Source organism: Myripristis murdjan, chromosome 2 (genome assembly GCF_902150065.1).
Source record: "Myripristis murdjan chromosome 2, fMyrMur1.1, whole genome shotgun sequence".
Classification (NCBI taxonomy): Eukaryota; Metazoa; Chordata; class Actinopteri; order Holocentriformes; family Holocentridae; genus Myripristis; species Myripristis murdjan.
In genome coordinates, this window is record NC_043981.1 from 16,596,611 (window position 1) to 16,623,317 (window position 26,707).

The 26,707-nt window shown below is 44.3% G+C and overlaps 1 protein-coding gene across 1 annotated transcript in view; it reads right to left on the minus strand.

Moving 5' to 3' along the window:
• Positions 1-26,707, minus strand: part of LOC115372915 (zinc finger protein GLI2-like) — a 99,137-nt gene that overhangs the window by 44,782 nt on the left and 27,648 nt on the right. The window contains exon 3 of the mRNA XM_030071083.1: positions 7,145-7,250. Within this exon, the coding sequence (XP_029926943.1) occupies positions 7,145-7,250 (106 nt within the window). The remainder of the gene's footprint in view (positions 1-7,144; positions 7,251-26,707) is intronic.

Consider the following 26,707-nt stretch of genomic DNA (forward strand, 5'->3'; position numbering starts at 1 on the left):
TCTCCAAAAAATTCACATCTTGGCGACAAAGTGGGACTCACACACTGCAAGCCTCATCTTCAGTGTCATAAAAATGTGTTCAATCTGCCAGTGGGAATGAGATAATCCCACTTGCTTCCAGAGTTTTCCTGAATCTTCATTTTCCTGATTCTAGTGGGCTGATCTGCCTTGAGAGTGGAGTTCATTCTCATCCACTGGCAGATTTTTTACCGTGTTTGAGGAAAAGTTCAGATTTTAATGCTGAGTATGATGCTGAGATCCCGACTACTCCACCGTCTGCCCAGATTAAGCTCTGGACTCAGGTTTGGTCAGTTCTCAGTGACGACGTGATCTTAAAAGCGAAATCTAAACGCAGTGAGGAAGCTGGACGGCCGGCATTAGACCTCTCTTTAGTTTCCTTTATGAAACATCACACAGCGGCGAGCTCGGTGGACACTAATACACCAATGCATGTGTGATATGCTGCTTTTACAGCAGATTTGGGGATTTTGGCGATTAGACGAATCAGACGACTAGGATCAAGAAGGTGACACTTGATTCAAGAAGATTCTGGAAACAAGTTGATTAGTGTTGGAAGTTGGAGATTTTGTGACCTCGTCTGAAGAAAAACAGACTGAAGATGAGATTTGATGAACTTTCTAACAGAGATTTTTGCAGTGCACGTGTAATTTAGACATATCAAATGATGAGCTTTAGGTGCTGGTTTGTTTTTCCTAATTGGAATCAAAACCATTTGGAAATGAACTCTTTATTTATTACAGAAACCGATGTGGAAGTTGTGGACGGCAGACAGTAAGCGATGAAGCGAGCCGTTTTCGCGCTCTGGGTGTGTCTCGGCCGTCCCTTCGGGGCAGGTAACGCTTTCAGGATGAACAAGCGATCTCGGCGGAGCGCTCGCTCGCTCGCTGACAGCCCCAAACAAACAGCCGGAGCAGGCCGGCATGCCTTTTGAACTCGGCCTTTGAGCCTTGCTGCAGGGAGTTGCCGGCTGAGGGTTTGATAGACAAAACATCAGTGGCTTGATCCGCGAACGCCGAGGTGTTTGGGAGCTCCGGCCAAAACGGAGCTTACAGATCCTGATACCGGCTGAGCAGCACTTAGACGCTCGCCGGCTGTGAGCGAATCAGTAAATAATGCACAAAGTGTGTCTCTATGACGGTCGGCGTGGCGTTTGGAGGCAAAAAAAAATGATTATGAGATTAATGACAATCAAATTTTACGGCTCATTTGATTTATCACTATGCCATTTGAACGATCATTGCGAATAAATTTCCTAAAAACAATGTGGATGTTTGATCTTACAGCGAGTGCCTGGGTCAGCATTCATTAACAATAAGAGCACTTTAATAATTGATTTTGTGTGGACTGTTGATATACTGGTGTAGGAAAATTAGTTGTGATTATAGGATACATATTCTCTTTTCTTGGTCATTTATGTTGAAATTTGCTATATTTTTTGCAAACTATACCACGTGTGAACAAGTTAATATGGTCTACGAGTTGAATTTACTTGTTTGCATTTGATTTGTTTAATTTTTGTTGAGTAAATATGCATTAAGCTGAAATATTGTTGAATCCTCAGTCATGTTTTTGTGATGGCATGTCATTATTATTAGCAGTAAGAGGCTTATGGAAAAGGATATTGAGAGTCGACGTGCTGATTTGCATCACGGCTCTGTCTCTCAAGTCTCGTGTGGCTGCCCTGGCTCTCTTTATTTATTTATCACACGCACATGTTTTACATCTGTTTCGCTGTTTACGCAACTCAGACCCATGTTTTTACATTGTTTTCACACAATGGCATGCCGTGTCGAGCAGTTATATTCCGGCGCTGCAAATTAAAGATATATATTCCCCCAGCAGGACGGCCACCACCGCTGGCATCTCAGACATGAGCCAGGTCAATAAGGAGCCAATGAAAATCCTCCTGACTCGGTGACATCAGCACCACTGGATCCCGCTGAGCACCAGACGCCATTTAAACGTCGCGGCTCCGCTTTAGTTCGGAGGTTTCCGTCTGCTTTTTGGGCTACACGCATCCCAGTTTCAGACCTAGCAGTAAACAAACTGTTGCACATGTTTGAATAATGCAAAAACAGCTTTTAGTGTCCCATGTCGAGCTCATATGTAAACTGTAAAGCCTGATGTGTAGTCTTTTAAAGGTTTACGACGCAAAACTGATGCTTCATGTAACCATTCAGACTCAGCTGACTGCCTGCTGCAGGGGGTTATGATTTTCTGTTATTTTCTAAATTATTTGAGAGAATGCATCGGCCTACATCTAGTTTTTCTTATTTAACAATTTTCATTCTAGTTATTTCTCCGCCTTATTTTAGTGTTTTAATCTCTGCTTTGTTGACTCTCCTCATCAGCAGTGTGTTTTAACTCGAGTTATATTTTTTTTTTCACTCGCGACTCCGTTTGAGCCACACGTCGAGGCGCCTGGTCGTTGGTGGTGTATCGAAACGATCAAAATCAGCATGGTATCGAATGACACTTCCTTAACGAGGCATTTGTCCACGAAGGGGGGCGGGGCTTTGTGTGAAACTGTGGCGCTAATGGGAAAACTGAGAATTGGTCAAATTATACCTGGGCAGCTGTTAGTATACCTGGACAGAGAACACTGCATTTTGACGTCTTTTAAACATGTAATCAACATAAAAAGTGGGATATAGCAACGTACACCATGGTCTTGGTGAATACTGTTTACTGATTGGCTGGCAGCTTTATAACCTGCCGCAGCACAGCCGAGTTATCGATCCCCTAATTAAAGTGCATACCAAGTAGAGTGTGGATACTCGACCCAGGCCTGCTGGGACCAGGCGAGATGAAAATTTAGAGATTATGTTCAGGTTCAGTTGGTGTTCGGTCATGTTGTTGTCATTTTAGTGAAAAATGATGGACCAACTTTCTGTTCCGGGCAACCTCCGGTATCGTGCTGGAGTTTACATGATGACACTGAAGGCAACACGTCGGCTGTTCCAGGTGGTAAATGTAACCGAGCGATCGAGGACAAGCAAAATCTGGGGCTAAAGTCGAGTTCGGACAAAAATATGCGGCCCGATCTGCACTCTAATACCAAGACCTGCACATGCAAGGCTGCAGGTGTGAATCCAGCATTGCATCCATCTTAGTTGTCTGTCATCCCTCTCTCTCTCTCTCATCTTTCCTGTCACTATCCAAAGCAAACGACTCTGGAAAAGCAGAAAAGTCCTTGGAAAAAGTTGCACTTTCAGGCCAAAACTCTTTCAGTATCAGAGCCGATAAGACAGATCTCGTCACAGTTTTCTCCTGGTAGGTGGCTTCCAGCCCCTGAAGGCCTCTCTCTCCCTCCCCTCGCTCTGTACGGCGGCGGCGACGACACAGAGGAGGAAGTGTTTCCCCCCAGTGTGCTCCGTCTGCGGTGGAAGTGCACGCCGCGGCCCACAACTTCCTCGCCTCGCTGTCATTTCCCAGCGAAGGCGGAAGAAAAACCGTCCTCGGAAAAAAGAGCAAAAAAAAAAAAAAAAAAAAAAAAACCGAGTCTTCCCCTCTGCTGCTTTTTATGACAGCCTTGACAAAATAACCAGCCCTCTCATTACGGTATATGCAAACAATGATAAAGGGGACGGCGCCGAGATGTCATGTTAGACAATCAAGGAGGGGACCTCTGACACGCCGCCACGAGTGTATAATAAAGTGCCGCACCAGGCGACAAATGACACCGCACTTAATTTGCTGTGCAATGTTCCTGTAATTAGGTGAATTTGGCACAGGCAGGGGGGAGCGACAGCTAGATCAAGGTCTTGATGAATTAGGGGTCCACTGTCAAGATCAAATCACATTAATCAAGGTGGCCGAGTCCGCAGACAGGCGCCCCCCCTCCCCTTTCCCTCCCTCTACTTTCCCAGCCGGCGTGATGAATAGCCCTGCTTCCGCCAGGCGCGAAGTATGCATCACCATCAAATCTGTGAATTTAAATGTAAGAGTACTATTTGGAGGATTCTATTGACTTTTTTTGTCCCGTCGCCAGCTTTTTTTGCGATAACTTTATCGTCGCAGCAAACTCCAGGAGGAAAAAAAAAAACAAAAAAAAAAAGAAAGAAACCCTCCTTGTTTTTGTCTCAAAGTGTGCCACGCACTGCGACGCCCCGGCTGCCGTCCGTCTCGAGTCGGCTTGAGCGGCCGGACCCGACTGATAATTAAACGGCGGACGCTGTTTTTCCATGCATTTCACCGCTGAGGTGGCTGATAACAACACCGCACCGCAACAAAAATCTCCATTTATCGTGTTTTTTTTTCTTTAAACAAGTAAAAAAAAGACGAGATAATCCCACTTGTTTCCAATGATAATCAACTTTTATTGAATCACGTCACTGTCTTGATCCTAGTGGGCTAATCTGCGTTATTCTGACTTATTAATATTGTTTCCAGAGAAATTCCTGAAGCAAGTGAAGCTGCTTTGGAAACGAGTCGCATTATCTCACCCCATTTATTATTTGTTAGAAGAAAAACTAGATTTGAACACTGAAGACGAGACGAAACGATGCAGATTTTTTTGCAGTGCGAAGGTTTGATTTGTCACGAAACTCATCTGGACGCACCTCTTTCTTTTCTGAACCGGCGTCACGTGACCGAGCTAATGATTACACCGGGAATGCTGACTGAATTTCCTCCAGGAAAATAAATGGTATTGCATCTCTTATTGAACCACACAGTCGCCTGGAAGTTGAGCTAACCAGCGCGGCACCACATGCAGCCTGTGCCGGTGACCCCCACACTGTGGCACTTTAATTATTGTGCTTGCTTGGGGGCAACATGGCCTGCACCACACAGATTAGCTCCACTACAAGCCATTAATGAATATAAAGAAGCGTTGGACGTCCGAGGCGGTGGGAAAGGTTGCGTGTGTGTCATTTGTGATGGATCCAGCGGTGTGGATCGTGGCTAATAGACTCAAGTCCAGATTGATACGAGCCAAAAAGCAAAGCTGGCCCACATTTTTTTTTTTTTTTTTTTTTTTTTTTTTATTAGCCTGCATTACTCCAGGGGAATGTTTGTTGAGGAAGCAAGCATTCTCTTTTTAGCAACAGCCTTGTTCATAAGATCAAATTCAGATTCAACTGAGCTGCATCAGTCTGATAAAAGAGACAAGTGCTTTGGGCAGAACTGATACAAAACTCTTTACATCGATTCATTCACGATTCTTATAAAGAGATCTAACAGAGAACTATAAAATACAACTTTTTGTCCATCTGTCCATTTTACATTATTGCATGTGTTTATTTAATGGATGCAATGAGTCGAATCGTTGACTCGAACTGCGGCTTACAAATTCAAATTGAATTGTACTTACAGTTATTAATGATATAAACCACTTTTTGGCTTCTGATGTAATTTGAACTGAGCTGTCCACCCCTGAACTTTAGAAATCACAGAGACAAAGTGTTTCTACAGGTCTCAGAGGCAGCTGGATGCCAAACTTTTTTCAATATTTTACAGTAGTAGAGCAATTTTTTTCTTAACTGCATCAATGGATTGATTATAAACAGTGTTGGGACCAATTACTCACAAAACTAATAAGTTACAATTACTAATTACTTCTGTAAAAAAGTAATTTTGATTACTACTCAATTACTGCTGCAGAAGAGTAATTAAATTACTGGGGAAAGTAATTTTTATGATTACTTGTTTCTTTTCTTAAATCCTCTTATTAATGCACATATTTTTGCGTTGCTGTTGCAGTGTGGACATTGCTGTCAAATTTCATCTATCATTGTCTGTTGGCCACGTTACTTTGAAAAAGTCATTCATTATAGTTTAAAGTAGTGATGTCAGTTAGTCAGGATGGGGAATTGAACCCCCGGTCTTCTGTACGACAGGCGGGGAAACTATCCGCTCTGCCGTCGGAGAACACAGGCGATTTTTCTAATTTGTGCTCATTCTCCATTCATGTTGATAAGTTACGAAAAACTGCAAAGTCCGACCGGTTTGAAAATTGACCGCTTTTTCTCCACAAGACGCACATTTTTCGAACAGGATAGTAAAATAATAATAATAAGTATTAGTAGTAAGTAACGGCAAGTAACGGCGCATTTTATTGTCAGTAACGGTAACGGCGTTACAACGGGGGAAACAGTAATTTCTTTGATTACTCGTTACTGATAAAAGTAACGCCGTTAGTAACACCGTTACTTTGTAACGCCGTTACTCCCATCACTGATTATAAATGACTATGACTAGCTCTGACTTTGGCCGTATGTTGGATCAAATTATTCCCAATTCTTAAAAGTGTGGATCAGAGAGAACAAACTGAATTTGCATGCAGGCTGTAAGACTCAAAGTGATGGCCAATGCAAAGGAGCAAAACACATTTTTTTAAGTTCTTCAGGTATTTTTCTCCAATGTTTCATGTTCTGAGTCGAATCATTGACTCGAATCCTGCTTCCCAAACTCCAACTGAATCACTGCAAAGAAGAAAAGTCGCCAGTGAGTGACGTGTGAATGGACTTCACACCCCCTAACATGCACCGCTCACACACATGCAACCTTGGGAGCTCCGGCTGGAACGGTTTGGGGTTAAATGCCTTGCTCGGCGGCACTTCAACAGTTGTTCCTGAAGCCGCCGCTCCTCCTCACAACACATTTCTCTCGCCCAGATTCTCCCAGCTTGGATTTTTTTTTTTTTTTTTTAAAGCGATCTCCACACCACGAGCTCGCCTCTTTAAACCTTTAGAGTATTGCAGCAAAAAAAAAAAAAAGCAAAAAAAAGCAAAGCTAATCAAACAGTATAGGAAACAAGGGAAGCAGAGGGGAAAAAAAATTTTAACTAGCATTGATTATTCTGTTTGGAAGTCAGCGTGTTGTCATCTGCTTTTGATATTAAAGTTGGCGGATGCTCAGCTCAGAATCCTGTTGCAAGCAAATCCTCCCGAGTTAAAAAACCTTCTCGCCTCGTACAGCAGCAGCCGGATAGGAAATAACGATTTGCATCACTCAGTTGTGTGCAGACTATCCTCTTGAGTTGGTTCAACCTGCGCCTTAGGAATTGTTCCTCCGACTTACACGCTGTTCTGACGTGGAAGAAAACCCCCCCAGGAAAATATTTACTCACACACACACACACACACACACACACACACACACACAAAAAAGGGCCACTTACCCATGCATGGTGTGGAGCGCGTGGGGCTCGTAGTGGTATCTTCCCTCGTGATGGCGCATGTCAATCGGGATAGGCGTGTGAAAGGTGGGGAAGATGTGGTGGGGGGCTGCAAAGAGAACAGAAAAGCAAAGAGAGAGAGAGAGAGAGAGAGGGAGAGGGAGGGAGAGAGAGAGAGAGACTTCAAAAAAGAGCTTGTCTTTCAAAAAAAAAAAAAAAAAAAAGAAGAAATTTCAAAGGCAAAAGGGCTACAATAAAGCAACATGAATTTCAGAGCAAGCTGAGCAGTTTCGTGTAAAATATTGGCACTATCACACAAGAGAAGTGGAATAAATAAATAATCAAAGTCGTCCTAAGAAATCCTACATCTTGAACATAAAAGATATCCAACCGGGCTTTTGACAAAGACCTGCAGCTAGACACTCTTTGAACTAGGCGAGATGATGGACTGTGTGGAGGGAAGCTGCAGCCCCGACCCAAACTGGGACTGACAGCACTGGGAAAAGCTTTCTTCTCCTCGCCCTCTTCCCGTCCAAACAGCCGATTTCTCCTCTGGAGCTGGAGAGGCGCTTGGCGAGTGCAAACAGCGCTGCCAGGCACGTACACAACTCACTCGCACACCGACGCCGTCAGGGCGATGCGCCGCGTCTCCTCGACGACGCCGTAATCCGACGCCGGCGAGGCCACGGCGTCCGCTCGGGGGCGAATATGCGAAACTAAGCCGATGATGGAGGCCAGGTTACGCGATAAAGGTCTCTGCTTTCAATTTGAGGCGTGTGTACTCATCTATTTTTATTGGGTTTTTGTGTTTCATCCTGCATTCTTTTAACAGGCTTTTTTTTTTTTTTTTTTTACTATTTTATTTTTCATTAAAGAGGTGTTTTCTTTTAATGAAATCCTTTCTGGATGCGGGAAGTTTACCCAAAACACCGGCGCTAATGAAGTGTTGTGATAACACGAAACCACAGATGATGTTTGGGGAAGAAAGGCGGAGGTTTATTTTACCACCACATAAATGGACCTTCTAGGGTCTTTAACGTTTTTTTTTTTTTATGGAGTTATGGTTCTCGTTAACATTTTTTCTCAAGTTTTGTTGTGTTGGCCTTTTTTTTTTCTTTTCTTATTTTGGAAACGTTCCACGAGGGCATTGCCTAACACACACACACACTCTCTCTCCTGTTTCCCTCCTAATACAGTTTTCAGTTTTGCCGCTGTAACTCGACAAGAAGACGAAAGAGACAAAGGAGAGGTGAGCCAGCTGATCTCTGGATTGTATTAAAATTCTTCAAGTGTCACTCACACACACACACACACACACACACACACACACACACACACACACACACACCCTAGTGGGAATCTGGGGGTGACCTGGGATAGTGGAGCGAAGGGGTCACGGCCATGGATCATTATCTGTACTCGGCCGAGCGCTGTGAGTGGATGCGGGGCCTCCCAGGGCTCCCAGGGGCCCGGGATGCAAGTGAGTCAGCATTCCAGGTCCATTCCTCTCACTCTGCACCCTGACAACCTGACGGACAGCCAGCGTCCCAAACGGCCCCCGAAATGGCTCTTTTTTTTTTTCTTTCTTTTTTTTTTGGTAACGCCGTCCCGTCTGTGCAGTGACACCGAGGCCTGATGGAATGAGGCTGGATTATTTCAGGCGGCGAGCTTCATCTGGACGCGCTCGACGTTTTCACTTGTCACCCGCCGCCGGAGCTTTATTTAGTTTAGGAGGAGGTGATGAGACGCAGGCTCCGGCGAGCAGGAAGCGCTTTTCCCAAACGCCTCCCAAACGCCACTGACGGCGGTGAAACTCTCCTCCTCTCGTCTTTCCCCCGTTTTCTAATCAACATGCCGCTTTTTTTTTTTTTTAAATCGCCTGTGACTTTTTCTAAGCGTTGAAATTTTATTTTTTAACATGGACAGCTACAGTGGTGCAGTGCACAGGGCCGGCTCTGGGCTTTTGGGGGCCTGAGGGCAAACGTCTCGAGGGGGGGGCCCTTTGTGGAGGAACATTTCTGAACTGTGTTTGCACGTCACACAAGAGCTATTTAAATAATTCAACACAACAAATCTAGAAAACAAAGCCCTGTATTTATTATCAAGTACAAATAAGTAAATAAACAGCACTGCCGGCTCCTCTATTACCCTGCAATGTGCCCCCTTCTGGTGGTTTTAGGGTGGTGGCATGGTGGTCATCACTACTCATATTAACTGAACTGACTATAGGTTGAAAAACTATTAAATCAGCCTGTTATACTTAATGATTGTTACTTTAAATTCAAAAACTAGACTGGCAAATTGCTGGAGTGGGACTTTCAGGTATATTTCAGGTATTTCAGGTATCTTAAATAAATATTCATGAGCAGGTGAGGACCGTGCATGGGTAGCCATATCCTCTTTGAATTAATATTATGCATTTTACTTATGCAACTCTTAGCAAGACTCCCATCCAGGTGTGCGAGAGACTTGCAGCAAAATGCCTCATACATCCATGCACCAACACCGAAGTTTTGCTCCACATCATGCTTTCCTCAGTGTTTACCGGACGGCTTACCATATTAAAAAAAAAACGTAAATTTATCCCCCCTGTTGATCCTAACTTTTACAAAATGATTGCTGGTGAAAAAACTGATATAAATCATGGGAAATCCTTTGATGGAAAAACTTTTAAGCATTAGGATGAGGACTATCTTGTTGCATGAGGCCCTGACCTTTGACTTTGAGCTAATTTAAGTGATGAACAGTAGGAATTGAAGCTTATTCTCCTCTTGCCCTGACTGGAAAATGCAAATGCAACCACAATACTAACTGGAACAAAGTCCTTTGTTCACCAAGTGAGTATATACGGCTCCTCGGTAGGGCACAACAAAGTTTCTGCGTCCTGGGTTGCGTTAGAGTCGTGGGTGACTCATGCTCAAGTCATACACCCCTTCCACCCCCCCTCCCTCCCATTCAACAAGTGTTTGTCATGGAAACAGCCGCGGGGTTTGTGTGTGTTTCATTGATCTGAAAACACTGTAATAAAGGCGCCACACCTGACATTCAAAACTCAAGACGGCAGCCGCGCGACCGTAATGCCGTGCAGCTGTGTGAAGCACAACACGGGAAGCAGAGCAGCGCCGCGGTTTCACCCCCGAGAACGGCTCAAAAACGCGGCCGGGCGGCGGCAAAGGTGTCCGTCCGTCTGTCTCTCCTCCTGTCTGTCTGTTCTACGCTGTGACCGAGTTGACCGCTGTCTCTCTCTCCCTCTCTCTCTCTCTCTCGTCTCAGACATTCTCCATTGTAATTTGGCCGAGTCTCGTATAATTACCGTCTGTCTGACTCCATAGTCTGTGTAGGTTGAGTTGGGTTAGAGTATGTGTGTGTGTGTGTGTGCGTGCGAGCTCAAGGGCCCCATTCACAGAGCGGCTCGAGTTAATGCGCCATTCATAACAGTTGGGGGTGAATTATAAGAGGGGGTCATGGGAGTAGAGGGGCGGAGAGGGGCGGAATGGCCAGGAGACAAAGAGCAGTGAAATCTAGGTCACCAAAACATGACGGTCAGAGTCGCCCTGTAGTGAACAGCGGGTGGAGGAGACCACACACTGAAAAAAAATGTCCAGGTTCACATGCGGCTCATCCTGCCGTCGTCGTCTTGCTGCCATGTGGAGCTGCTAACGTGCAAAAAGTTGCTTAGTGCAGCGGTAAAGTTTTGTTTTTCCTGAAAACTTGTGGACGAATCTGCAGTTTCAAGGATTTTCTTGACACGTGTGACCAGGGCGGCAAATTAGCACCCGCCACCTGCCAAAGGTCGATCATATCAGTCCACCAGACATGATGACGGGTTAAATGAAAAGGCCCAAAAAGAGCAACCAATAAAAACAAGTAGTAGTAGAAACACCTAAGAAGAGATGATTTAATAAAAGGTGGTGAAAGGATGAGAGCGAAAAAACAAAACAAACAAAAAAAAAATGCTACTTTGCCAAATGTATGTGTCAGGTAAGGTTTCAGGCTAATTCATTTGTCACAAGGACAAAACTGGAAGCAATTCATCCCTTGAAACTTGAGGAAATTCATTCAATTTCTTTCAAAAACAAGGCGATTAAAAAATTTTACAAAAAAAAATTACCTTTCACAAGCATTTAAAGATCTTGAGGCGCCCAGTGGGTGCAAAAAATGCAGATTGTAAACGTAATTATTGAAAAAACGTGCCTGGTAAAACATCAGAGTTGCTGGTAAAATTTGGGCAGGTGGACCAAAAAGCGCATTTTACATCTTCAAATGCGACCGCTTGGTAAACTTTTCTCAACTCTTGGTTCGATTTCTCTAAAGAGAATAAGCTTCAACATTCAAAACCCTTAAAATTTTATGGTGAAGATTTTAAAAGTGAACACAAGATGGAATGACTTGTTCAGATGGATGTTTTCTTGCAGTGCGGTGGCTCCTGGGCTGAATGATCCCCTGACTTTGGATGTGGTGGGTTTGGAGGGGATTTCATGTCATCGTCAGCCCGTCAGGTAGCTCGCCAGTCAGCCATCTCGTCATCCGGGCCGAGGTTCCCCCTGTGGGCCTCGGCCCGGGCCAGTCAGCACAGCCCCGGCACCGTGGCGAGGGGATTGACCGGGCAGGCTTATTCGATCACCCAGACAGCTCCATTGTTCTGCCGCCACAGGAAGAACAAAAGGCGAGCGCTCGGGAGAGTTCAAGAGGCACATTTACCTGATTCACTGGGCCCCGATCCCCCCTGGGCGTACGCAGCGTCAGGCAGAGCCGCCGTGCCCTCGCTTAGGCTCCAGCCATCTATTAGTCTTTGCTTGATAACATTTGTTTTAGCGTCTGGCGGAGCACTGCAGCGGGGCGGCAACAGTTTTTCATAGTCAGCCCTCCTTCCGCCTTGCGCGCAGCAGAACCGCTGTTTTCTTAGATCGCCGTGCCACGCTACCTTTAAGTTGAGCATGCTCTAAATTTAGCAGTAAAATTGCTAATAGGGCACACGGTAACAATGCTACAGGAGGCGCTTGGCCAAAAAGATCGCCTATTGTGTGCACGGCGTATCGCAAAACTTGGGAGAGTTTTTGCTTCCCGGGTTTTGAATTCATTTTGTTTGTTTTGATTGATGTCACACAAGAAAATGAAGCATTGGTTTTACTTTCTCCAAGAATGCAGCTTTTAATTTGTGCAAGTTACGTAAAAAGCTTTTTATTTACACCAGAATGGGACTGTGTTTAGGTGTATTATAGTTGAAATAGCCCTTTAATACCTCATATAGACGATTCCTTTAGTGCGTAGAATATCTTATTGATTATTGACCTTCCTGCCGGAGCATAATGGGATGTCAGCTCACGTTTCATGTCTGTATTCAGGTTAAAGTTTAGTCCAATCAAATGAGACATTGGCATGGCCTGTGCAGTGAACAGGTAGCGTTTCAGTGTCTCGCATAGCCATGCACAGGACATCTGGCCCGTAACGAGGGCACCGGCTTCTCAAACCTGCGACTTCCAATTACAGAATGGCATCTTGTCTAAGCACCACATCATTACTCTGCCCACTCCAACAGAAGCCAGCACTCTATCACTGTCATCTCATGTCCGCACGAAAACCAGCCCTCCATGGCTTCGCCCTCTCCCTCAATGAGAAGTGTTCAGCGGCGATAATAACGGAGGCCAGACCTCTGCTGTGAAATTAAAAAAAGCTTTTCTGCCTTACACACAATATGACTCGGGAATTTGAAGATCCGAGCAGGAAATTACAGCAGGAAAGGCTGGCCTGAGTCCTAAATACACAAACTGCTACACACAAGTCTTGCAGAAAGGCCTACTGAGTTTTTTTTTTTATTGTCTTCATGACATTTGTCACTGAGATCACCTGTCAATATAACCATGTGAGACGCTTCTCTGCTTTGAGTTTCTTGTTTTCTTTGTCTTTGTCTGTCCACGATGGCGTCCCTGCTCATGCTAACTACCCAGCTCTTCTTCCTCTGTTTATTCCAAAAAAACGGAAACGAAAAATGATTTTCCCAGCAGCCAGATGTAAAAACTGTCACGTAAAAAGCTTCAGCTGATGTTTCAGCCAGGCAGGCCTTCAGGTTTGGTTTGATTTTTTAATATTTGTCATGTTCAGTGTACAGATTCTACTTATTTTTCTCCAATTTTTGATATTTCTCAACTGAAACCTTTTTGGGATGCTTTATTTTCCTTCATCTTCAATTAAGCGGCGTGCCATTTATCAACAAAGTGATTGATGTGGTTGATTGCACCCTGTTACCTCTATTGCCCCATCAGGTTATGGTCATTCAGTCTATCAAATAAGCAAATTAGAATTACTTTGCATTTATATTTGAGGTATTTCGCATTAATGCATTGTCTGTAGGAACTTGCAGTGAGTGAGCTACACATGCACTGCACATGGTTGTTGTTGGTTGTTTAAGGGGGTCAAACCTGCGACTTTCAAGTTAAAGGACAGTCTCTCTCACCACTAGGCCACCCCTCTGCCCAATTATCCCATCAGCCAATCATCAACAACCGGCCCACCACCGATCCATCCATCCAGCGAGCCGACCAGCCATCCAGGCCACAGCGCTGTGTGGCTGTGGCGAGGTGGCCCCGGTGGCAAACCACCGCGCGCGCGAGAGAGTTATCAGCGTTTGTCAGCCGGGCTTAGGCCACGTGCTAATAACCTCCATGCATCACTGGGCTGAAGGTGAACGCGCGACGGCTGGCATTAACCAAACGAGGCAGGGTGCGTAGTGGCGCTGATGGGCCTCCTCAACTCGCCCTGCAACAAGCAGCGTGTTGTTAGCATGCTGTTTGTGTAATTTAGGTACTTAAAAGACTGCGAGGGTCCAAAGACTGATTGCACCGTCGAGTAATCACCCACCTCCAATGCATGCCTGATTTATCACCCCCTCGCTTAATAGCACTGCTTAACACACAGGTTTGTCCAGATTAAGTAATTACCTTAAAGCAAAAGTTTATTATCTTCAAGACGGGCCAATGATAAAAGGCACGCTGTCGAGAGGAGCCCAAGAAAGGGCTTGTAGTCGGTGAATGAGAGCGATAATTAAAATACAATGAATTAAATTGTCGCTTCTGGGGCTGTCACCATGCTCCCTTGCTAACATCCATATTACCCCGCTGGCACCCTTGCTAGGGGGGCGCCTGGGATTATGCCTCGCCCTGGACTAGTCTAGCAGCTGAATGGGAAATTACTCCAATGGGCCATCTGTAAATTAAACAAAGACCTAGTTCTTCTCCAAAATGAGGGGCACGGTGAGGGGAGGGGGGTTTAAAAAAAAAAGAAAAAAAAAAAGAAAAAAGAAAAGAAACCCGGCTTGTGTGCTAAGAATAACACCTGAGCACAAGCGAGTGGGTTTTACACATTAGCTCTGCAAAGGTTCTCGCTGTGATGTCTTAATGAGGCAGGCACATCGGAGGCCTCTCCAGATACAGATGTTGCACGAGGGGAAGCACAATGAGGGGAAACGCGCAGGGGGATGTTTTGAATGATGCGCCTCTTGTTTTCCTCCTCTCCTCGTCGTATTTGTTGGCGGCGGTGATGGATGCACTCCAGGTGGAGGTAGAGGAAGTCTCTTCCTGCCTCCACGCCTCTCACCTCGCCAATCCCCTGATCGTCGCAAAGGAGGCCCGGACCTCCAGTTGAACCAAAATAGATCGGGGTCCTGTCGCGTCAGCACTCGGCAGCCTCCCATGTCGATAACTGCACACTACATGACCGTGACATGTCATGTGAAATGTGCAACTTGGACAAGATTTGCTGAAGCAGGATTGCCTCTATTTTTTGACCCCCGCTTTCCCCTGGCGCCACTATCATTACCAGCCTTATTTTTCTGTTTGCTTATGCTTGTGTGACACTTTGCCGCTGTGCGTAATGGAGAGCAGGCCCCCGGCTGACTTCCCCACATTAAACAAGAGTCTTCTAACGATGAGCCGGACCTCTTCAGCTCGACTAAACGTCTTCAAACGGACCAACAGAGAAGGCGTCAGGCGCCTGGAGGTTGGAGAGGCTTTGGCCCAGGTGGGGAAAAGGAATGAGTAATGTGCTCCGCTCCCTCAAAAACTACTATCAAGGTGTCCTTGTGCAGGGTGTTTAACCCCCAACTGATCCATTGGAGCCACTCAGTGGCCACCAGTAGAAAACTGGCTGTACTGGGCAGCTCCCAGGTGTGCATATGTGTAATATATTGGATGCTGCAAAAGACCAATGGAGCATGTGTGCTCAGCAAACTCTACCCCACATAAATAACATGGGCAGGAAAGGTGTGGCCACATCTGCAGATGATTCTGTATCGTGACTGCAGAGGCAGGAGCTCCAGGATAACTTAGGGTGCTTTCACACCTGGCTCGTTTGGTGCAGTTTTTTCAAAGCCGGGTGTGTTGCCGCCCCACAGATCGGTTGGTTTGGGCGTGTGTGAACACAGCAGCCACACTCGGATGTGGGACAAAACCAAGAGGGGTGGTTTCAGCTAATTTCCAATCAAACCATGGAGCAGTTCAGCAACTGACATTTTCCCTCTAAATGAAATTGAGAATGCAGTTTGGTTGGATGGGACCAAGATATGCTGATTAAAAATGTTTTTGTGTTTGCAGTAAAATTTCTGACCAATGAAGAATTTCCTCATGCCTGACATTTATATACAACTTTGCCCAAATGCAACAATTATTTCATTTAACGCCCTGAATCACAACAAAGCAAACAAACAAGCAGCCTCAGTCTGGCCTCATGTGATTGGACAGTCCTGCTCTACCACCACAACCCCCCCCAACACCATCGTGACCTTTGACCTCAAAGACTGAGACTATCTGAACCTTAAAACCCTCTTTACAGACACTTGAAAATGACCTTTCCTCACCATATGTTTCACTTTTCTCTCTTTTCCTTTTCTCTGATTCTGGGACTCAGAAAGTGGCAGAGGAAACAGAGGAAGACACAATCTGAAAGAGAACTGACTTTTAAATCCTTTTTTTTTAGTACTTTCTCACTACTCAGGTCAACAGGTTATCAAATCTCTGTACAACAACTAAACAGCTTGTGACTTTTATTTTGAAGCCGCGGTTTGCTTGTAACTGGTCGCCCAAAATCCACCAAACAGAAAATGGGAAAATTGTCCGGTAACACTTTATAATAACCATCATTAACAAATGGTAAATAGTTAATTAAACTTTAGTTAAAGGTTATTTTCAGTTAAACAATGAGATGATAATTAACAATGCTTACTTATTACACAGTAAAGTATCAACAGTTTATTGTTGCAGACATTATAACATTGTATTTACTATGTTAAGTATTTGTTAATGATTACTAATTGATTTGTAAACCTTTAGGAAATCGATTGTAAATCATCTACAAACACACATAGGCAAATGGACCAGATATTTAACACTATAACACTTGGTTAATGGGTAATAATTGGCTATAAACTGTCTATAAACCTTATTTAGATGGCTATTACAAAGTTACAACTAATGATTATAATACCTTGTTAAATGGTTAGTAAAAACTTGTAAATAAGTAAGTAAATAAGTAAATAAGTTGCAACTACTGCCTATATGTATGATTTATGAATATAGCCACAAATGGTGATCAAGGGACTCAAGCTAATACTGACCAGAAGCTGAAAGTTGAAGCAGTTTAATCAAAAATATCCCAACTTTATGATAGCTATAATATAAATACCAATTATTACCCATTAACCAAGTGTTATAAAACATCTCGTCCATCTATCTATGTAATGTTTGTAAAATGATTTCTTAAAGGTTTACAAATCAATTGGCACTCATTAACAAATTCATCAATTAATGGTAAATTGATGGTTAATTAAAGTGTTACTGAATGTGGTTTTTGTGGTTTTGGCCCGAGAAGAGGGCCTAACACCCTGATCCGCCAGCAGCCGTCGCTCAGCTGACACAGTATAGCCGCCCTCAGCGTGCTCCAGTGGATCTCTCTCCACCAGGCGGGTTCTTGTAAAAGCCTGAAATGAGGAACAGCCGTCGGGTGCGGATACGCCTCCCGTGCTCTTGGATCCTGCCGTCCTTGCAGGGGACGCAGAGGTGGGGAGAGTCAGGAGGGAGAGAGGGGGATCTTTCACAGCTGGAGGTTCCTCCCCGTGACTGCCTGCTCAGGCACCATCAAATTTGTCCCGAACAAACATTTCATCAAATGTGCTTTTCTTAAATCAACTTGTTCCCTCAAAAAAAAAAAAAAAAAAAAAAAAAAAAGCACGACCTCTCCCTTATTTTTCCATCTTGGGGCAGCTGCCTTTACTCACTGTGTTCATTAGATACAAAAAGCTTAATCACAGCAGGATTTGCGTGGTTTGGCTTAAAGAATAGACACCGAGAGCAGCTTTCCAAAAAAAGAGCTTTCTCAGTTGTTATGATTACGTGAATAGATGACTCAGATGACTCCCATTTACTTCAGTTCACCTCACTTCATTTTCGCCCGTCTTTGGTACGGTTCTGCTCGGTTAACAGCAGTTCAACATGATTAGCTCCGCTCGGTTCAGCGTGCAAAACCACATACGTGTTTTTACTGGCCGGCGCGTCTCCACCGGAGCCAGCGCTGGCAGAGCCGGCCGGGCCGAGCGGTTAGACGGGCTGTCCCGCAACCAAACCAAATGTTTGATCTCACAACAGCCTGAACAAGTGTCCTTGAGCAAGACACTGATCCCCTGTCGGCTCGCTTAATATCAGCAGGAGCGGCGACCAAACGCCTGCAGTGTGAACCGACGTCTGCAGCAGGCTCTCCACACTGACACGAGCACTTAGGGCTTGTTAAATCACAATCATCTTTTAATTCACCTCGTGTTTATGGACTCGCTTTTATGGAATAGTCTAATTAATCGCTCTTGACTTCCCTTTCATGTGTGTCTTCTATCGTCTTGCAAACGCAGCAGTGCAACCTCAGCCGGGGGGAAGTCTCGGCCCGCAGCGGGGTGTCCTGGACCAGATGCAGGAAGCGATATACCAACACATTTCTTGTTATTGTGTTTTCCTAGATACACCAATGTTTTCTTATTTGTGCTCTCGAGTGGTCAAGAAAAGGAAAAAGCTGACATTTAGATCAGTTTATAAGGATTAGACTATTAAAATGTGACTATTTGAATGTAGATATTTGAGAGTTTCACCAAACATCAAAGAAGCCTATGGAAAGGTGTTAAAATAGTTAAATGCATAAATTAATTTGAGAGAGTTGGTAAAGTAGCGCGTCATTTGTCGGTGTCGGGGGTTCAGAAATTGTCCTGTCCCCCTGCAGTCGTCACCACTTCAATGCTGAGTTTTCATTTTCTGCTGAGACGACATTCACAGCATCACAGATTGTTTGCCAGTGCTGCTTTTTGACTTTCCTGTAACGCCAGCGCTAATGCTCTGGAACATCACATTCTTATTTTTTAAAGTTCATTTAACACCTTTATTGGAAGGGTAATTTGAGTTGGCTCAGCTTTCACACAATCAAAATCAACTCCGATTTCCGCCGCTGAAGTTCTTTTTGAACCTACAGCCTTGGTGTTTGTTGGTATCTCCAATTCCTGGAGTATTTTGCACATGGCACAAGAGATCTCCTTTTATGTACTGCTTAGGGGGCGTGACCTTATGCTAATACCAAATGCTCAGACTCACGCCTCCAGTTTACGAACAGGTGGGCTGCATCATCCAGCACACCTGTGTAAGAGCAGATTCAGATGGTTAAGAACGTTTGGTGCATCTGGAGTTGACTTTTCTCTTATTTTAACAGAAAAATAAGCTGAAAAGATAAGAGAAATTTAAGAAAATGTGGCTGCATCTCGCCCAATGTCTGAAATCTGAAATGCCACAGGCTCAAACCCAATGCCAGTCAATGCATGAGTTCCAAACGAGAAAGAAATCTGCACTCCAAAGACCAAATCATAAGAGATGATGTTTTAGTTAAGTCCTACTAAACCACTGAGACAAGCCAGAGGACGTTTGCAAACTTTGGTCCAGGTGCTGAGTTTTTATTAATATGCACTCATTGGGTTCTGTTTTTAGGGTCAAGGCGGACTGGGGTCTATCCCAGCATGCATTAAGTCTAAAAACATCCAGTCCAGGTTTCCAGTCCATCACAGAGCTAACAAAAATAGAAAAATACTCTGATTCACAGCAAGGGGTAATTTAAAGGGACAGTTCACCCGGAGTAAAGAAAAGCTATTTGCCTCCTCACTCCTTGTGGACCCCGACTGGAGCTCAGGCCATCAAAAATTTATCCAAAAACTCAACAGCACTCAACAGTCTCTTTCCAAAAACAATGATACAGATACCCGGCATAATCCACGAGTTTCATGGGGAACTATTTCCTGCCAAAGAGCGCTTTCAAGACGCATGCATCTGCCTGTGAGTTTCGAGGCAGACAGATAAAACGGAAACCTTGCCAAATCACACAGAAACTATCTGGATGGATAAGTGGGAAAATATCTTTTCTTGTGTTTTGGATGAACTGAAAAGTCTCCTATCCACCTGACTGGTATGTCTTTGCAATATGAGAGGGATTATAGAAAAACCTCCAAAAATCAGAAGAACCATTTATTTAGATTTTTGAGGGTGCATTTCTGCTTTATTAGACAGGGACTAGGCTGAATTCCCTGATGTCACCTGATTGGACTGTTATCAAACCACTGATTGGACATTATCGGTCATAATCCCCCCTCAGGTTTGGGTCAGTAAGTCCCTATTGCGCCTCCTAGTGGCTAAGAAGCTGCTATTATCTATTCCTATCATCAAACATTAGATTCCTTTCACTTAGCTTTTGCTAGCTGCTTGGTTAAGGTTAGGCAAGGGTCTTTTTATGACTGATAACGTCCATTCAATGGTGTGATAAATTGGGTGCTGATGAAGGCTATCAGCTGAAACCCCTTGCTTTAACAATCAATTGATTTCTTCTGACTTTTGCAAGCGATGCTGGGATCCTTTAGCTCCTTCTAAAGTTGTGCCAGACCGTCGACTCTACCTTTGCAATGAGAAGAAACTGAGGCGAAGATGGGGAGAACATGCAAACTGGCCATGCCACTAAGCCTTCAGTCAACATACCCTGCACAACTTTGGCCAAAAAATGACATTTAGGCTCTTTTCCTGCAAAGTGCATCTCTCTCTGAGGCAAGTGCAAACACACAACAGTCACAGACGGCTTGCAGCTCCTTAGCAAAGTGAAATATTGATCTAACGCTGGCTGAGGGGGGCGCATGGTGGGTTTCTTTCAAGGCCACTCCAGCCAGCCCGCCCTGCCCCGCCAGCACACCCCCAGCGGGCCACCTCTGACCCCCACAATTCAGCCGCTGAATAGGAACGGCGAGGGCCACAAAGCCCGGCAAACAGCGCAGTGTGTAATGATAAAGTGCCGGGCTGAGGGAGAAGAAGAGGCCACCTCACACAATGAGAGCACAGCACACGATTAAATGCTGACTCGCACCTCTCGTCTCATCTCAGCAAATCAGAACGGGACAAAAGCATTTTGCAGAGAATGAGAAAGAGAGAAGGAGAGCTTTTTTTTTTTCCTCCTTTAACTGTGCAGAGATCAAGCGCAGGATATCAAACTAAAAAAAAAAAATAGCACCCCTAAAATAGAGCAAAACAATAAAAATGAGCCGCCTTTCAACTTTGTTCCACTAAAGAATGCTGACCAAAAAAAAAAAAAAAAATCTCTATCTGTGAAGCATCATTACAGTGATTCATCTTAAAAGTCCTGTCTAATGACTTTCTTGTGACTCGCGTATCGACTTATTAAGAAAGAGATGGAGTAAATGAGAGCAGCCCTCATATGCATATTTCCTGACCTTGTTTCGGTCCGTGCTTGGCCTGGTTTGGTGGCTAATTAGCTTGTGCACACAACCACCAACGGCTTGAAGACAAAGCACATCACACCAACAATTAGTCTATGAGAGCCATTAGCCTCCTGACGAAATTAGCGCCAGATAGCGGCGTTAGAAACCAACACTGGAAAAGCTCCTTGCAGGCGTTTGCAATGAACATGTGACTCTTCAGATTTAAAAAAAAAAAAAAAAAAAAAAAAAGCAAAAAAGAAAACAACTTTCGGTGAGATTTTCCAAATGCCTTGGAGATTTTTTTTCCCTACAACCTGCACAAATCAAGGACTCCTCTTCATCTTCATGTGATTTTATTGTTAGATTCTACCCGTTTTTCAGCATTTTTATCAGCTTGCAAATGAACTTAATCCAGCTGAATGTAAAAGTCCATATGAAATTGAAGCATGGCACTTAAATAAAAGAAAAATCGAATCAAATCATAAACATTCAAGAGTTTTTCACGATTGAGCTCCACCCTGAAACGTGCTGCTGGTGTTGGTTCCTTCCCAGAGCCTAAATGATGCCGTGTTAATCCTCCATCAGTCACTGCATGCATTCCCATGATTGATTCTCCTGACAGCAGACAAAAAAAAACAAAAAAAAACGGAGGGGCTACAGTAATTTTTCCTGCAATTTGTGAGACGGAGGGGAACCCCTTGATTAGGAAATGAGAGCTGGGCTGAGGGGATTGTTGAAAGAGGGGAGGCCTTCCTCGTCTGACAGCCCAGCTGAGACTCCGGGGGCAGCGCGGCCGGCTTGGCACCGGTTCACCTCGCTCCTCATCGTCACTTAGGCTCATGTTACCGCCGGTGCTGGCCCTGTTCTCGGTGTAAGTGGGCCGCCAGCCCAGCAGACAGGTTGTCAGCTATGATCGAGTTTCCCTGTCAGTAAGAAATGTGTCATTACACCCACCTAGCAAAGGTTATACAGTCCCCCCCCCAACCTGCTACTGATCCCTGCTGCTTTTGTAGATCTTACAAAAGCTGTAGGTAGAAAGGGTTGGGGATTAGGTTTTAGCTGCTAAATACAAAAAAACAAGCGAGCGTGCACTTAAATCTAGCCTTGTTTTATTGTTTTATGAGTTATTCTTATCAATTAGGCTCATATTTCGTGTTAAAATGTTGTTTTTCAAACAAATCTGACAGCGGGATGAGATAATCCCACTTGTCTCCAGTGCAGTTTCACTTTTTTCAGAAATTTATCTGGCAGGGTGTATAAATATGTTGCAATAAGGCAGGTCAGCCCACTGGAATCAAGACAGTGACACTTGATTCATGAAAAATCTGTAAACAAATTCATTAGCTTTGGAGACAAGTGGGATTATCTCATCCCGCTAGCAGATTTTTTTCATTTGTATCAAGAAAACATGATTTCAACACTGAAAATGAGACTAAGATGCAGATTTTTTTTCACAATTTAGGCAAACAAGTCATCATAATACATACTGAGACCCTTTCTTTGACAGAAATACTCAAGTTAAATCTCCAGAAATCAACTTTTCCTTGATCCGCGATCAATAACGCATCACATGATTGGTCACATTCATTCAGAGCAGATTGTAAAAAAAAGGCAGGAGGTTTTCTTGTTCAATATTGACTCAGCCAGGGGGAATCCTGGCTCCGTCCCGTGTGTTTCTGAAGCTCCTGTGCACACGGCGTGCTGAGGAGGTGTGTATTGTGGAGTCTGTTTCCAGCTTGTTGATGGTGTCATCTGAACGCTTGCCAAGTCATTAGTGAAAACAGATCAATCACTCGCTGTTTGCTCTCTATTCACTCTCCATTCCCCCGACCCGCCACGCCGTCACAGGAGAGGCCCCTGCCACTCCACTCAAGTAGCACACTGCAAAAAGTACCCGTCCCAGCAGTTTAACCTCGTCTTTAGAGTCGCATTTCTCTTAAAACGCTTGAAAAAAAACAACCTGGTTGAGGTCATGTCACTTGTTTCCAATGCAGATCTACCTTTTTTAAGATTTTTCCTCAAAACTAATGCAGTTATCTTGATCATTTTGGAGTAGTCCGCCTGATTCCAAGATACCGTCTATCATATCAAAAAAGTTAAATGACTTGTTAAGGTGGACATTTTTTGCAGTGCCGCTGGGTATTTTGCTTTTAGCTTGGCTCTCTTCCAACTCAGCTGCGTCTGCCTGTTCCAACACACACACACACACACACACACACACACACATCATTAAGTCACGTCATTTAAGTTTCATTTTATCTCACCTCCCTTCGCACAGAGAGGGAGTGCTCGTCTGATCCTGGATCATTTGTCCGGCTCGACTTTACCACCTCGTTTATCTCATTCATGTGACGCCCGAAAAAAAAAAAAAAAAAAAACAGTTTCATTTCAAAGTGAGAGATGAAGCTTTTTTTGAGGGAAAAAATGGCAATTCATGATCACTGGCTTGAAAAAATTTGATGACTTTGCTTCCAGAATGGAGAGTAAAAGTTCTGTTTAAGACGTTTGATGTGGTTGCAGGACAGAAAAGCCTGCAGCGTGTTGAAATGACACTCATCATTTGATAAGCTTGAACTGGGACGAGTTTCAGTTCAGCTAAAAAGAAACCAAATCTCAGTGATTTAGCAGGACACCAGTGGGCGGAGCCAAGAAAAAAAAATCTTGAAGTGCAAGTTATTTAGCTAAGAAAGTGCAATACATTTTCTCTACTCTCAAAATGTAAAAATTAAAATGACCTCTTTTTTACTTCACTTTGCTTTTGTCCCTTGATAACAATAGACTAGTATGGTTAGTTAGTTAGCCAGTTGACCTACATAACTTGATTACATGTTGTTTTTGTTTTTTTGTCATTTTATAGCAAGAGCGTTAGGCTTCATAACATCAACCTCCTCATTTCTTATCCATTTCCTTTTCACTGGGCTTTGGTCCAATGTTATTTATTAGTATAAAAGAAAAACTATGGTTCATGGCTCCGCCCACTGAGGTTTCACTTAAGGAGTGAAAAGTTCTGCTGCACTGCCCTCTAGGGGTCGCAACTGGCCACATCCGATCAGTAATGTAACTTTGGCCAGAAATGCAAAATGCCAGAAAAGTTTCAATCTCTAGATGGCACTGCAGCAGAATTTTTTTTTTTTTTGCCTCGTGTGATTTAGTGTTGACTCACTATTCACTCTTTAATCAGTGGGATTATTTTTGCATCCAGAGCGGCCGGACATACCGTATGAGAAATGTTTGTATATACTTAAACTCCCATCTGCAAGGAAATGTCATTAAGAAAAACAATATTGAAGTCTGAGGGTTAGTTCGTTACTGCTAATTCCCCAAACTTTCTCTCCTCGCCTCTCCCTTTTATCCCCGGCATCAACCAGAAATGATCATTTATAAGCGATTATTATCTCCTCTGGCGGCCTGGAGAGGATCATGTGTCATCAGCCTCATATTTTTTGTGCACCGTCATGACTGTCTGATCAAGAGCCTCTAGTGGTCATGAGGATTGAAAACCTCCCTCTCTTCATTCACTCTCTAGCTCGCTCCACCACTGCTGCCCTCTCTCTCTCTCTCATCTGAAACCAGAGCTGCCCTGTGGTTTTCCAGAACATTAGTGAAGGCACGGCTACCACACTGCAAACCACAGCACAACATTTTGATTTTTCGAAAGCACACGTTCACACTGCATTCGTGCGAGGGCTGCGCATCCACAGATGAACAGGCAAAACCTTTATATTTGGTATCATTTTTTAGCTGCATGTTAAAAACTTTTTTTTATTTCCCATTCAGTCCACTTGAGAGCTGCACAAAACTCTTCTAATGGCAGGGAAAACACTGCTTGTTCTGTGTGTGTGTGTGTGCATTTGTCCTCAGCTAATCTCACACCCTTCTGAGCCTATCAGCCTAATATTTTTTATGCACCGTCATGATCAAGGTGCTCTTGTGGTTGCAGTGACTGAAAACCTTTGAAAAACCTGATTTATTCCACCACTGAGTGCTAACTCTTCAGCTGGAAGTGGAGATGCGCCTGTTATTTGCTCTGGTTTTGACCCTTGCACCCCCCCCACTCTTCCTCTTACTGATTCCACCAGTGCATTCATTTCATATGGCTCTGAATGACCATGTAAGCTGAAGTTAAATCAAACATAATGCTGTTTTTCATTTCATCAAGTGTGGCTGCCAACGAGCACCAGCTTTCAAATTCAGCCGCTCGACGTCGTGTTTTGGAATCCTGGCACCAAATTAAATTTTTTGGGGTCCGCGTGTTTATCTCGGATTTGCATGAACGCTGTTTTTCATTTCTGCGTCTTGATCGGGACCATCCCCTCTCGGCCCCGGACCTCTTTGAACTCGATGCGGACGGCATTAAGGAATCATTTCAGCGTGTTAGAAACTGATTTCCAGCTCCAACAAAAGGCCTTTTATTGCGGCTCTAACCATTTTCATGGGCTCTCTGAGTGTTTCATGGGCTCTCCGAGCGCAAGGCCAGCTAATGGGGAACCGTTTACTTCAGCGTGTTTATGAGGGAAAGTATTCCTTAATCAGGGTGGATGTCGAATTAAGAAAAGAGCTAACTCACATGTCGTCTCTTTACAGTATTTTAACAGTTGCCATGGGCCACTGGTGATGCAGGAACAGGTCTGGTGTTAAAGGGGAAAGTTACAGGGCCTTGAAACAGAACACCTCGCGCTCGCACTCCGGGCCGGGGCTTTTAAAATCCACCAATGTGACAGCCTGGCGGTTTTGTAAAAGATTTATAATTGCCAGACAAACACGACACTGTGTTTATCCTCACCAGCGAGCTTTGATTTCGACTGTTGCCAAGCTAATTAGCTGTTATTGCTAATCTCCAGCTGCTTTCTCCAATACTTACAAGGCAATTAGCGTCGGCCCCTCTCATTTCACCATAACTTTGTAAAGCGAGAAGGCGGCCGCGCGCTTCTCCGGGAGGGAGGCGGTTACGGTTCCCGTTTTGTAAGCGATTTTAACTCAGACGTGTGTGTCACCGCCATCAGATTACATCAACTTGAATTATTTGCCAACAGAAATATAGAATAGAACGCATATTTCTGGAGAGCGTGCCGTATAACATGGAATAATTGAATTTTGAGGAGTATAGCAGCGGCTTAAAAAAAAAAAAAACAGCCTCTGGGATTTTCCACCCGTCTGTCCTTAAGGGGGTAAAACAACCATGGGAAACAAGTTGCAGAGCGGCCTGAAATCCAGACCGAATCACATGCCATTATGATGGACAACTGAAGCAGGCGCAGCTGAATGGATGCAGGGATCGCTCATTGTTGGTTTGAACTCGCCCCCCCCCCCAACACACACACACACACACACTCCCACTCAGACCCCTTATCCCTCCCTAGTACCCCACACTGCAAGAAATATCCGCCTTAAGTCACTTAATAGGGTGCTGACTCTTAAAAAAAAGCAACTTTTCTGGCAAATGTGTCAACAAGGTGGGGGATTATGTTGTTGGGAGTGGGGTGATCATTTCAAAACAGTGTTTCAACACTTTTTAATGTGAAAATATCTTACTAAAGGCACATTTTTTCCTTTGCTTTGGGAAAACTTGGCTCAGGCTTCAGATGTTCACTTTATGACACAAGATTTCTTAAGATGGGCATTTTTTGGAGTGCGTCCACGCCTCCCAGCCTCCCAGCCTCCCCCTCCTGTCCACCGCTCATCCCACGCACTTTTTACATGTCCTGACTCCCTCCTTTTCTGCCTTTTGTGCGAGGGAATTAGCAACGGGTGCATGCTGGGTATGGGAAACATCCCCTCATCAGCTCTTTGTGCGG